The 13810-nt window shown below is 45.6% G+C and overlaps 1 protein-coding gene across 1 annotated transcript in view; it reads left to right on the forward strand.

Moving 5' to 3' along the window:
• The window catches only part of DOCK2 (dedicator of cytokinesis 2), a 420075-nt gene that overhangs the window by 9444 nt on the left and 396821 nt on the right, over nucleotides 1-13810 (forward strand). Inside the window, exon 2 of the mRNA XM_059061186.2 lies at nucleotides 8794-8877. Within this exon, the coding sequence (XP_058917169.1) occupies nucleotides 8794-8877 (84 nt within the window). The remainder of the gene's footprint in view (nucleotides 1-8793; nucleotides 8878-13810) is intronic.

Genomic DNA, 13810 nt, shown 5'->3' on the forward strand with positions numbered 1-13810 from the left:
TACTATAGGTATAGCAAGGCATTCTGCCCAAGGTGTGAATCCTTAGATCTGGGAGTGGCCAAGATTAAGAAAACTATTTTTATAGTCTATTCAGATCAGTTAAGTTCAGTGAACCCATGCTAAGTTATGGTCCTGAGCTGAGTACTGGGGCCCAGAGCTGAAAAACACAGTCTCTGCTCTCAGGAAGCTTATGAGCCAGTAGTAACCTCTCCTTCTTTTTGCTTGAGGCAGCAAAGAACACTGTTATTAGTACTAATGTCCCCATTTCTCAGGTTGGGGATGGGTGCACCCCTTACTTCAGGTCACTATGGCTCCTGCTGTCACCCCCATCGTATTTCATTGTAGCCTTGTGTAGAATTCTCTGGCTCCTCCATAGAATGTAAACACCATGACCGCAATACTGTGTTTCTTCTTCTCCCACACAGAGTGCCTAGAGCAGAGCAGGTGATCAGTTAGTAGTGTTTGGTTGGATGGATGGGTGAGTGGGTGAGTGAATGGATGGGTGGGTGGATGAACGAGTGGGCAGAAGGTAGGGGATGGAGAGGGGAGAGAGGTTGGAGGTTTTACACTTTCTGGTAGCCTCATAAGATTCAGATGAGTTGTCCCATCTTGCCTTCATCTCCTCCCCTTACCCCCTTCCCTGTCAGCAGGCTAAGTCCTAAGAGAGAGCACAACAATAATTGGGGTGTTCTTGAATTCTGCTCCAAACACCTGGACCCCTGTAGCTGGCCACTGCACTAAGCCCCATGGTTCTCACCCTAGGACTCACGGCGACTATGCACCCGTCAAGCTGATTTCCCCTCCCTGCTCCTTGCCCTTGTGGTATTTCCTTCCCCACCAGCCTCCCCAGCGCTCTTACCCGAGTTCTTCTCCTTGCCCTCCCTCTGCCCCTTCCTCTCTCTCTGTCTCACTTCTTTCATGGGGCCTCTCTTGACCTCTGTTCTCTGAGAGCCCACAGCTGCCGTGCCCCGCAGCTTAGCCCTTTTTTATTAAAAAAAAAAGGCAGCCTCTTGTTTCTTGTGTGTTCATCTTGTCTCTTGAACTAGATTTCCCAAAAGCTTCAGGGGAGCAGGAGCCATCCTCTCTCACTCCACTTTTCTAACCTTCCAGATATTGCCTGCATTGGAGGTTGGGGGCTGAGAAATCAGCCCTTGGTTTCATCATAAAGCCTCTCTTCCAACTCTAGCATGTGATGAGTGTATGAACGTAGAAGAGTGTGATACAGTGTGTGCGTGAGTGTTTTTGCGCGTGTGCCTATATTGGGAGCACTGGGAAGGAGAGGGTGAATCCCAGCATGATGTTTTAGCAGAACTCATCAGCCTTGACACTGTTGACACTTGGGGCCAGATAGTTCTTGTTATGGGGCTATCCTGTGCTCTGTAGGACATTTAGCAGTATCCCTGACTTCCACCAACTAGAGGCTAGGAGCTCCTCCACTCCCCATCCCTGCCTCCCCACCCCCAAATTGTGACGACCAAAAATGTGTCCAGACATTGACAGATGTTCCCTTGGGGGTGAAATTGTTCCCAGTTGAGAATCACTGTTTTAGAGAACTCATGGGAATCTCCACTTGCTTCTTGTTGGCTTGGGAATGTCACCTTGGCTCACCTATGGCAACCTGTAAGGTTTTTAGGAGGATCCAGTAGGGGTCCTAAAGCACCCAGCAGGGAGCAGGTGCTAAATACACATCCACTAGTGAGAGGCAGTGTGTGGTGTAATGGTTGAGGGTGTATGTTCTGGAGCCACAGCCTGCCTGGGGTGAAATCCTGGCTCGCCATCTTCCTAGCTGTGTCACCCTGGGCTGTTCACTTCATCTTACACTACCTCAGTTTGCTCATCTGTAAAATAGAACTGACCATAATTGTACCCACCACAAGATTAAATAGGTGCTGGGATTAAATAGGTGACTGTGGGTAAAGTCATTGGAGAAGTGTCTGATACATAGAAAGTGTTCCATAGAGGTTGTAATTCTTGTCCTCTCCTGGTCAGGGGAGGAACACCTCCTCCTCTTTGGTTCCCTCTGGCTGTGATTCTCCTGCCTCATCCACTGCTGACTTGCACCGGGTTTGAGCTCTGACCTTGCTGCCAGAAGCTTCTGCTGGGTCATCGCGTTCACCCTCCCTGATGCAATGTCAGGATGTTGCCTTGGTGCTGCGGCCGCGGCCGTCAACACCTTGCCCAGAGAGTCCAGGCAAACTGCTTGTATATTTCAACGACTATGTTTCACTTGAATCCGAATTGGACCTGCCGGCTACTTCTGTTTCTCCCTGGAGTGGAGACCATCCAAAGCCCAGTTCAGAGACTAGAGAAGTGAGCTTCAGGCAATTACATTCTTTTTCTCCAATATTTTTTGTGTTCCTCTTATGTAGCTACTTGTACAAAGTTTATTAACACTTGGTGTTCGCTGAAGCTTTTGTTTTGAAACACATCAGCAAGTGGCAGGACCCCTGATGAGGTTTGAATCCATCCTGAAGGGTCACAGGGCACTTGATGGCTGCAGTCAAAATTGGCAGCCCAGCTGGCTCAGCATCTCAGCAAGTAATCTCAAGAAATGCAAGGAAAAACTTAGAAGAAGAGACATACCTGCCCTTCATGTGCGAGTTCCTTCAGTTTAGCAAGTATTTATTAAAGTTCAGTAAATATTGATTGAACTTCAACTGTGAGCCAGATGCTGTTCTCAGCACTGGGAATTCAGTGGCCGACAGGCAGACTCAGTCTCCACCCTTGCTGAGGCTGGAGGAGACGGGAAATGAACAAGTCTAGTACATACATATATATATATATACACACACACACGTATATACACACATACATATATATACACACATATATATACATATACACACATATATACACATATACACACACACATATATACACATATACATATATACTCACACACACACATATATACACATATACATATATACTCACACACACACAATAAATCGTGACATCAGCAATGGGTTAGTCAGGGAAATAAGGACTTTATATATAGACTCCAATCTGGGTTTGACTCCACTTTCTACCACTTTCTAGCTGTGTGGCCACGGGCAAGTTCCTTAATCTCTCTTTAAGTTTCTCATATGTTATGTGGAGGGGAATATCTTGGAGTGTTACTGTGAAGATTAAATGAGCTGGTACAGGTAAAATGTGAGGAATTTTGTCTGTCTTATTTATCACTATTCCCCAATACTCAGGACAGTATCTGGCATACAGTAGGTGCTCAAATGAATATCTATTGAAAAATTTAACATGTGCTTGGTACATAGTATGTGTGTTTACCATTGGTGGGGCGTCAAGCAGTATATGAAAGTGGTTAGAATCCAGACTTCTGGATAACTCTCTTATTAGTTAGAGGTATTAGAATAAGTTGTTTATTCTCTCTCTGCCTCAGTTTCCTCGTGTATAAATCCAAGTGAAATACTGTACTTATCTCCTAACATTGCCCGAAGCACAGAGACCCCAACCCTATTTGTTTCTGTGAGCTGCATGCTGTAGCAACGGTATGTTTACTTTTTCCTTATTTCTCTTGATTTGGGCTCCTGATGAGCAGGGCATTTCAATACGTTTAAGTAAAGTTGGTGGCTAATCAGTAGATTTGATTTCCAGGGTTGTTGGAAGTCCCACCTGTCTCAAAAGCTCCCACTGGCTTGACACTCTAGGATTTCCAACATGAGAGTCCTCATTGGGTTCAGTGACCTCAGACGGCCCTGGTACTTGACGCTCCCCCTTGATCTTTGGTCATAAGTATTTTGGTCTGGTTAGGCTTATCAGTAATCAGCTGCTGCCTTGACTCCAGAGTATAGTATTTTGATACAAGGAGAGGTCAAATCCTTCATTGGGATGTGCCAGTATTCTCCAGGGCACGGAGACCTCGTATGAAAGGGGAAGCTGGAATGGGTATCTGTGGGAATCCTTTCACCGCTTGTTTATCTTCCATGATGGGCGTGGCCAGGGTGGAGCAGGCTATGATTTCAGTGATTTTTTACTTATTACTTATTCCTCTACCTTCCTCATGTTTTCTGGCCCTTTCCATCACTCACTCGGAACTCAAGGGTGGTTAGGACTGCAGGGAATGGGGAAGAAGATGAACTGTTATGACACTGGTCAGAAACAACTCAGGAGAGAGTCATAGATAAGCAATCAAACTTTAGCAGAGAGTGGCATTCTGGTTCAAAGTTTCCTGTTAGTCATTTAGAAAACTTAACAGAATTGGGTACCGGTATGCAAAGCCACTTCCTTTGTCAGTAATGTCTGCTTTTCCCCAAATGGAGCCTTGAGAACAGAGGTCCTCATGCAAAGGCAGAAATACGTTTATAAATTAAATGGCAGAGTCAGTTGCTTTCATTTTCATATGATGTGAGTCTTTGGAATGAACACAGACCTCCATGTTGAATATGAAGTTTCAAGATCTGTCCAAGATATCTTAAGCCAATGGGTTGGTACCTTCTCACCTGTCAGAGCTGGGCAGAGGGTGAGGAAGAGATTCCTAAGGAAAGATGGGAAGAATATAGTCTGGGAACAAAATAGAGTCTTGCCCTGCCCTTTAAATACCTGATGGACAAAACTAATTTGTTAGTGCTCCAGAGGCAAACACATATCATGGATGGTTTTCTTCTGTTAGAAACCTCAGTTGCCTCTGTCACCCTGCCCAGCTCCTTGGCAGACATGTCTGCAGCCAGACATCTGGAGCTGGAGGGATCAGGGAGTGGAGAGTCTGTAGAATTTGGGCATCCGCAAGCTGGAGTGGGTCCAAATGCTAGCAGCCTTTGTGGGGACAGGGTTTGAAATGAGTCCAAGTGTGGAGGGAATGAAGAAACGGGGAATCTTTATGCAGGAGAAGAGATCTCTGAGTCCCCTGAGGGTCCTCTCAAGGTTTGTTTTTGGGCAAAGGTTTGATTTTATTCAGTGTTGACTGACAGTGCCATGGAATGCAAACTGCAAGGAAGCAGATTTAAAGGTAACACAAAGAAGAGCTCTGAAGGAGTTCCTCTCAATGGATTGCTTTAGGAGGTATTATAGTGCTAATAAAGAGAAAAGTGACTGCTTTTAATTGAGCACTTACTCTGGCCAGACACAGAGTAAAGACTTTTTCTGTATATTGATCTCAGCCAAGCTTCCAAGGAACTCTTCAATGTAGGGACCATCATCTCCTCCTTTCTATAGTTGAGGAAGATGAGGCTTGGGGAGGTGAAGTTGCTGCTCAAGCAGGCTGCCGCTGGCCCCAAGTGCCTCTGTGTGAATTACAAAGATACACCCCTCCCCTGGTGGATACAGTGCCTAGGTAGGGCCCAGGCCTTGGCAAGCAGATCAGAGGTTGGGTGCCAGCCTCTACTGCTCTCTTTGGCTTGGTGGCCTTGTGCTGGACAAAGCCTGCACAATCATACTCTGCAACCCTGGGCTTGAGACCAGAGCTGGCAAAGGGCAGAACTGGGCTCAGGAGCCACATTTGTCTTACTCCAGAGACACTGGCTCATAACTCCCAAGCTTTATTTTCTCTCAGGATTGAGACTTTCCACCCCTGTGAATACTCACAAAGGCTAGTTGGTCCCTTGGTGAAAGGACTGATTTGTATAGGTCTTTGGACTAAAAAGCCTACAGGTTTCCTCCTTTTCCCACAGAGAATGCAGCTCAGAGAGTGTGGCAAACAGAAGCCTGAACCAGGGTCTGGTGAACACCTGAACACCTGCCATCAGATGCTGTGGAGAGGCAGTGGATGCAGGGAATGAACAAGGCACAGGACAGGGTTGAAGTCCTGGCTCTGTGATTTACCACTCTGTGGGTGGGTCTTGGGTAAGCTACTCAAACCATCTGAACCTCAGTTTCCTCCTCTGTAGAGTGGGGATAGTACTACCTCATGCAGTAGTTGTGATGACAGCATGAAAGGGCAGTTGAGAATATGCTTCTCTGTGATATAGTGGATAAAACTGCTTGTTTATATTTGAGAAGGGTTTTGACCTCATTTCTTTCCAAGGCCTCTTCACTGATGTGATCACTGTTTTCACTGCATCCATAAGTTTTGATAGGTTGTATTTTCATTTGTATTTGTCTTTTTTTTTTTTTTTTGCGGTATGCGGGCCTCTCTCTCTGTTGTGGCCTCTCCCTTTGCGGAGCACAGGGTCCGGACTCGCAGGCTCAGCGGCCATGGCTCACGGGCCCAGCCACTCCACGGCATGTGGGATCTTCCCGGACCGGGGCACGAACCTGTATCCCCTGCATTGGCAAGCGGACTCTCAACCACTTCACCACCAGGGAAGCCCCAATGAAATTTATTAAGTCAGGTCTTTTGACTTTAAATGTTTTTGATCAATGCCCTTTGCATAGCTGCTTCTCTCCCTTAAGAGAGTCCCAAGTCAGGGAAATAAAGGCAAGCTCATGGCTTTAGTCCTTCAGGGAGCCCACAGACAGATCAAAACAAGCAACTACTGTACAGTTTCTTGGGACAAGGTCTGCTTTGTTCCCTCCAGCCCCAGAAACTCACAGGAACACAGAACACCATCTTCAAGACTGCCACTAAGATGGGGAGTAGAAAATGGGATAAGGATAAGTTAAAATGCTACAAAACTTTACCAGGTTTCAGTTGCCTTTTCTTGAGTAAGCATTTGCTTGGTTGCGATAAACTTTTGACTATTTTTCAGAGTTCTGATAAAGTTGATTCTGACCATTTTTGCTGGATTTTTAATTGCTTCTTTGGAGGGACAGGCGCTCGGAACTCCCTACTTCACCATTTTTGCTGATTTCACTCGAAGAAGTAGTTTTTAAATGCATTTTATGTGTTGACACATGAGGAAACTGAGGAGCAAAGGGAGAGGGAATGAACTGAATCAGTGGTAAGACTCCCAAGAGGACTCACGATTCCTCTCATTTAGTTAATCTACCTCCTGCACTGCTTGGTCACATAGTTCATCAGCACCAAGTCTCTCCTTGGTTCAAAGACCTCTGGGATTAGAGAGACAAAGCAAGGGTTTCCTCATGGGCTCCGCAACATCCACTCTGCCTCCCTCCATCCACTCGCACAACAGCAGTCGGCGTGATGGGGTTACATCACTCCCCTGCTTAACAGCCTTTAGCCTTCTATCCACTGGTGTATTTATACAATGGAATATTATTCAGCCATAAAAATGAATGAAGTAATCATAGTTGCTACCACATGAATGAATCTTAAAAACCTTGTGCTGAGTAAAAGAAGCCAGTCGCAAAAGACCACATATTATGTGATTCTATTTGTACGAAATGTCCAGAATAGGCAAATCTGTAGAGACAGAAAGTAGCTTAGTGGCCGATTGTGGCTCAGGGGACTTTTTTGAGGTGATGAGAATGTTCTAAAATTAATCATGGTGGTGGTTTCACAGCTCTGTGAATAAATCATTGAATTATATACTTTAAGTGGGCAAATTGTATCTAAATAAAGCTATTACCAAATAACTAAGTAAAATCTATCCAGCTTCCCGTTCTCTTGGAGTAAAGCCCAAAGTCATCGTGAAGCCCTGCATGACCTGGTTCTTGCCTCTTCAGCCTCCTCTGTGTCAGTCCCCTCCTCCCTTATGCTCCATGAACAGCAGTTTCCTTTTTGCTCTCTAAATGTGTCAAGTGTCTTCCTTACCCAGGGCCTTCGCGTATGCTATTCCCACTTCCTGAAATGCCCTCCCCCCCTTTCTGTTCCCATAGCTGACTTGTTTGAATCCTCCATGTATAATCAGCTCAGGGGGTCCTTTCTTAACTACCCCAACAAAAATTGATGCCTCCTCTATCAGGCCCTATTTGTTTCTTAAATCACATATATCATATTTTGTGACCTTATATTTATTTGTGTATTCACCAAAAGAGCAAGATCAGTGCCTAGCGTGTGCCTGGCATATTGTAGGCACTGACTGAATATCTGCTGCATGAATGAATGGAGACAACCTCGTAGGATCATACCATCCATCCCCCTGAGGGTCTTTCCTTAAATCAAAACACTTGTGTTTTGATTCACATGTCAAATCAAACATCATTGTGTCCTGTTCTGTTCTTCTGTTCTGATCTTCCAAGCTGGATATGCCTTAAACAAGCTTCATGCCTAGGTTAACAGTATGGCCTGGTCCTCACTTAGCAACTGATGCTGAGCAGGGGCTGAGCACTGCAATGATACGGTGTAATCTCACATTCCAAGGGATTAGCAGAGGCTCCCATACCACACAGGGGACTCTTGGGTGTTTCATAGCCAACTGCTACTCCCCAGAAGCTGACAGTGTAAATGAGTGGTAGAAAGACTGGCGTTTTAGGCTGCTGTCACCAGGGTGGAGTAATTGGGGAGCAGCAGGTAGCCCACAATAGCAGTTGAGAATATGGAAGTTAGATACTGGTTTTCCTGTCACTTCCTAGCCTGATGATTTTGGCCAAATTGCTTAACCTCTCAGCACCTCCATCTCCTTATCTGCAAAATGGGATCACAGTTTACACCTCGCAGGGTTGCTGTGGGCATGGAATGAGAGGATGTGCTGAGCACACGCCAGGTGTACAGTGGGAGGTCAACCATGAGAGATGACGTAAACGCCGTCCTTGTCACTCAGGCTGGAGTGCAGGACGTGTGCTAGGGAGAGGTCATGTGTGACTAATGAATGGGGGCCTTTGGGAGCCAGGCTGGGCCTGCGTTGACTCCTGTGGCAGGCAGTGGTTTCTACATTGGTTTTGTTTAGCCATGTGGGCTGCATGGTCATCAGATAAAGTCAAGAAAGGAAGGGCAGGAAGGAGCAGAGATTCTTGGTATCCAGAGGTCTCACCAGGCTGTCTCTCTGTTCCATTTCACAGCCATATACAACTTCCAAGGGAGCGGAGTCCCCCAGCTCTCCCTGCAGATTGGCGATGTGGTGCGAATACAGGAGACCTGTGGAGGTGAGTCACTGGCCCAGGCGACCCTTGGATGCCAGGAGCTTGCTGATGTTGTTGGGACACCCGCAGCGCATACCCAGCACCTCCAGTCCTCTCTTGGAACTCGCACCTCTGTGTGGTCTATTTAAATACATTTTGCTAATATTAGTATTTCAGATTTACTGAAAATAATGCTTTGTTATTTTAGGAATTCATACTTCAAAACAAAAGCCAGACTGGGTGGTCTGATGTTCATTGTGTTCTCTATTTGCCCAGCCATGGAGCTGTTGGGCCCTGTGACACCTTCTAGATACACTTCTTTATTAGTTTCAACACCATTATAAAGGAATATCAGCATTACTCGGGTTTTGAAGGGTCCAGTAAATTATAATCCTGATTCCAGGAGGACTGCTGTACATAGCTGTGTGGTTTGGGCACTGCATCTGGGCCAGGGAGCAGCCCTCACTCCCTTCAGCAAGCTGGGTGCCCTGTCTTGGGCAAAACGGCATCTCTTTCTTCCCACAGAGGTGTCGTCTCTTGTGAAGCCAAGTGTCTGTTGGGCTGTGTCCACTATCGTGGCGATGGTGGTGGCAGGGGGTGGTTTCCAAAGTTTGCACGAAGGTTAATGGCCTTGGACTCATGAGTCAGGCCATTAGAAATCAATGTATCACCTATGTCACTGATAAAATTGACATTGGGAGCACGGCTTGGGTGTAAGTGTCGAATGAGTTTGCTCATGGGCTGACTGCATTCAGGAAGGCTCTCCCAGCCCGCACTGCCCAGCTGGGCCACCACGGATCTCCCCCTGCCTGGGCCTGACTATTGTCCTGCTGTGTGGAGGGTGTAGAGTGTGTCCTTCCTGTGGTCAGGCAGAGCAAGGAGAAGAGAGGGCAGAGTGGGCTCTGTCCCTGTTTCCCAGCTAATCCCTCAGGTTAGGCTGTCCTGTGCTGGGATGGGGGTGAGGAGTAGGCAGGAGGCAGGTGTGCTACTGTTAAGGAGGCCCCCTCAAGGGGACATAGAGGGCCGGAGGAAAGGAGGTTGCCTACAGAGCTAGCCATCTTTGGGTTCTTAACCACATAGTGAGTACTGTGCTAAATTCCCATAACATGTTAGTCTAGTTACTCCTCACAGCAACCTGCAGGACAGGTGGCATCTTCAGCCCTAGATTAGCTATATGCAGTTAACAGAGCACCTCTGCAGATTCATGAAGGAGTGCGTGTCCACATACACATACACACGTGGACACATACACTCATACACACAAACACACACACACAAATGCAAACCAAAAAGCAAACAAACAGAAAACACTTTTTGGAGGGAGAAAGAATTTGATATTTGATATTTCAAAGCAGCTTTAAAGGAATCATCATGGGGGAAATGAGAACTTTGTTCACCTTCCTTACATTTATTTTATACTTTAGTACTGTTGCTATTTATTTATTTCTTTTTTAAGGATTTCTTTTCTAAAAGAATTTATTTATTTATTTATTTTTGGCTGCGTTGGGTCCTCATTGCTGTGTGCGGGCTTTCTCTAGTTGTGGAGAGCAGGGACTACTCTTCATTGCAGTGCGCAGGCTTCTCGTTGCGGTGGCTTCTCTTGTTGCAGAGCACGGGCTCTAGGCGCACGGGCTTCAGTACTTGTGGCATGTGGGCTCAGTAGTAGTGGCGTGCGGGGTCTAGAGTGCAGGCTCTGTAGGTGTGACACACGGGCTCAGTAGTTGTGGCTCGCGGGCTCTAGGCAGGCGGGCTTCAGTAGTTGTGGTGCACGGGCTCAGTAGTTGTGGCTCGTGGGCTCTAGAGTTCAGTCTCAGTAGTTGTGGCTCATGGGCTCTAGGTGAGTGAGCTTCAGTAGTTGTGGCTCATGGGCTCAGTAGTTGTGGCATGTGGGCTCTAGAGTGCAGGCTCAGTAGTTGTGGCGCACGGGCTTAGTTGCTCTGCGACATGTGGGATCTTCCCCTACCAGGGCTTGAACCCATGTACCCTGCATTGGCAGGAGGATTCTCAACCACTGCACCACCAGGGAAGCCCACTGTTGTTATTTTGGACATCATGCACTTTTCAGTGTCTAGGCCTCTATAGTGCCCAGTCTGGCCCTATTTTACACATAGAGTGAGTGGGACTGGGGAATGGGTAGGGATCTGATTCCAAACACCCTGTCCTCCTCCCACAGTGCAATCCTACCCTTTACAAATGTAGCTCTACTCAGTGGCAGATAAGCAAACTCTAGGTGTCTACCAAGGGCAAAGATTGAAAATAAAAACAGCAAGCAAAACAACTCTCCTCAGTGTCACTTTTGTGCTACTGGATGCTAATCCTGAGAAACAGGCAGAGACCTCAGATTTGCAGGTGAAGGAGCAAGGCTCAGGGAAGAGAAATGATTTGCCTAGGCTCACACAGTGAGACAGTTGCTGTTCTCTCCACTCTCCTAAGACTGCTCCCTTTTCTCCACCCCATGCCTACCAAGGCAGTGAAAAAGCCTCAGAATGTTTTCTGTGTCCTACACTTTGAAATTCAGATGAGTGTTTTTTTTCTTCTTTTCATGCAATTTCCCTGGAGAAAGTGCTTCAGGGCAGGAAAATGACCACACCGGTTGCATGTGATCAGAGCCTTTCTTTACTTTTGCCTGCCCTATAGCCTGACTTTCAAAAAGACTGCACTTGCTGACTCAAGTCACCTTTGTTTTGGGGATTAACACCTCCTTGCTTCTAAGCTCTTTAGTTCTGTTTTCCCATTTTAAATTTTGTTTTATCAGTCTTATTTTAATGCATCCTTGTAATAAGCAGCCACAGTACTTTTCTGGAAAGAGCTGGACATATTAATTTAGCAAGTGATTGCCAGTTCATGAATACTTTGAAAATACATTTGGAAGTCTGATTCTAGATATCTGAGGAATTGGTATGAAAATTATTAGGATTTATCATGCATGTACTCATACCCACATAGAATTTTCAAACTGGAATTTATAGGATCCTAAGAGTCCCTGAGGGCCTTAGATGGCTAAGGGCTCTGAGATCAGGCCTGGTCTTATCTCTTTTGCATGCGGGGAGTTCTGCTTATGATTCCAGCTGAAAAACAGTTCCTCTGCAGATATAAAAAAGTGAAAACCTCGGTGTTAGTCAAAAATTAGTCAAAATGACATAGTAGAAAAAAATATGGGTGTGCTCATATCACCGTCTTGCAGAAACCTACTCAAAAAATAAAATCCAGCCAATTGAGAGATGAATCAAAATGTTAAAATATAGGAATTGAAAAGCTGTGATAAGAAGAAACACTGGCGAGCATTGAGTCCAAGTGAATTGATTTGTCAAAATTAGTATTAAAAGTCATGATAGTTACGACTACCAAAAAGAACGTCATTGTTCGGAAACTGTAAAATGTAACCGCCCCCCCGCAAAAAAAAAAAATACAGTTGAGAAGTGGAGAGGGGAATGGAATAGAATAGTTATAGTCTTGAAAATTCAAAGCACATTTCTCCAGATATCAATGATTAATTCTAGGTGGTAGGAATGTGAATATTTTTATTTTGTAGTTTTCAATAATTTTAAAATCTCCCCTCTCCTCCACAAAAAGAAAAGAAAAGAAAAGAAGGAAGGGAGGAAGGAAGAAAAAAAAAAGAAGAAAGAGAAAGAAAAGAAGTAGAAAAATCATGGGCTTTTGAATCAGAAAGTTATTCTCTGCTCCACTTACCCGCTAGCTTAGTGATCTTAGGGAAGTAAGCCTCAGTTTTCTCACATGCAAAAATGTATTATCATCACCGTCCTTCTGGGTGTGTTATGAGGATAAAATGAGAGAAGTAGAGAAGCTGTTTAGCATCATGCCTGGCTCCTAGGTGCTCTGTGTTGAATTCTATCTCTTCCCCCCATTAAACAGAGCTACACTGAGACTGGCAGGTATGTATCTATCTTAGCTGTGTCGCCCAGGGACCACAGTAGATGGCCCTCTGATTGCCTGGAGTGGGTGAGGCCAGCCCTTCTTTGCCTATGCACTAAACTTACTCAGCCAGATGAATGGGGAAAACAAAAATCTGAGCTGAAACCTTAGGCATGAATGAATTTCCTTTCACTGGAGCTCTAATGTTTTTAGTATTTCCTTTTAGATAATATTTTGTTGCGATAAAAACTCAAACAATTCAGAAGGGCGCCCATTGGTAAGCTTTCCTAATAGACATCCTAATTCCTATTTCTTTGTCCATATTACATCTCTCAGACTGCCTCTCCTACCCAGAGGCAGCATAAACATTCTGCTTCCTGAGTTTAGATGTGGAAAACACGTGTAAGTGTTTATTAAGTAGTCAGAACTCCTCATGAGGGAATAAATGTGAAAAAGGAGTGTTATTTTTCCCCAATCACTTCCTTCAGTTATATTTGGTTGACATCTTTCCTGATATTTAACAGCATCTCAAAAGGAGGCTTCAATTCCATATGCAGTTTAATGCTCCTCTCCTCCTTCCCTTTTCCTAGCTTAAACAAGGCTGGGGGTAGAGGGAGTTTGGGGTGCGCTCTCTCTGATTCTTTGACTTCCTGATCAAATAAGCCAAAAGATCAGCCAGTCCCCTGCACGAATAGCCATGTAGCTGGGGAACAAGATGCCAGATGCCCGCTATATCCCTGAGTGAATCTTCTGGACTGCACCCTTCACGCTTGGATTTGGTCTGGGGGTAAGAGAGCTCTACCGTGCACTCCTAAGGCAACAACAGCTACCTCCGAAGACCAACTCCCATCTCCTGATGACTTAGACAGTGGTGAGGGGATGTTCCTTGGGGGTATCCCAGGTTACTTAGACTCTTCCTTATGAGCCCTTCAGAGGGAATGTCTGCTCCACTCTCAGTTATTTGCCACCTGACTCTTCCTTTCCAGAACAACAGGGAAGGTTCCATTCCATCTATTGATACACACACTTGCCTGGGTCATGGGGGCCCACTCTTAGTAGTGAAGAGAATGGGATTTCTAGACAG

The sequence above is a fragment of the Kogia breviceps genome, chromosome 4 (genome assembly GCF_026419965.1).
Source record: "Kogia breviceps isolate mKogBre1 chromosome 4, mKogBre1 haplotype 1, whole genome shotgun sequence".
In the NCBI taxonomy this organism is placed as follows: domain Eukaryota; kingdom Metazoa; phylum Chordata; class Mammalia; order Artiodactyla; family Physeteridae; genus Kogia; species Kogia breviceps.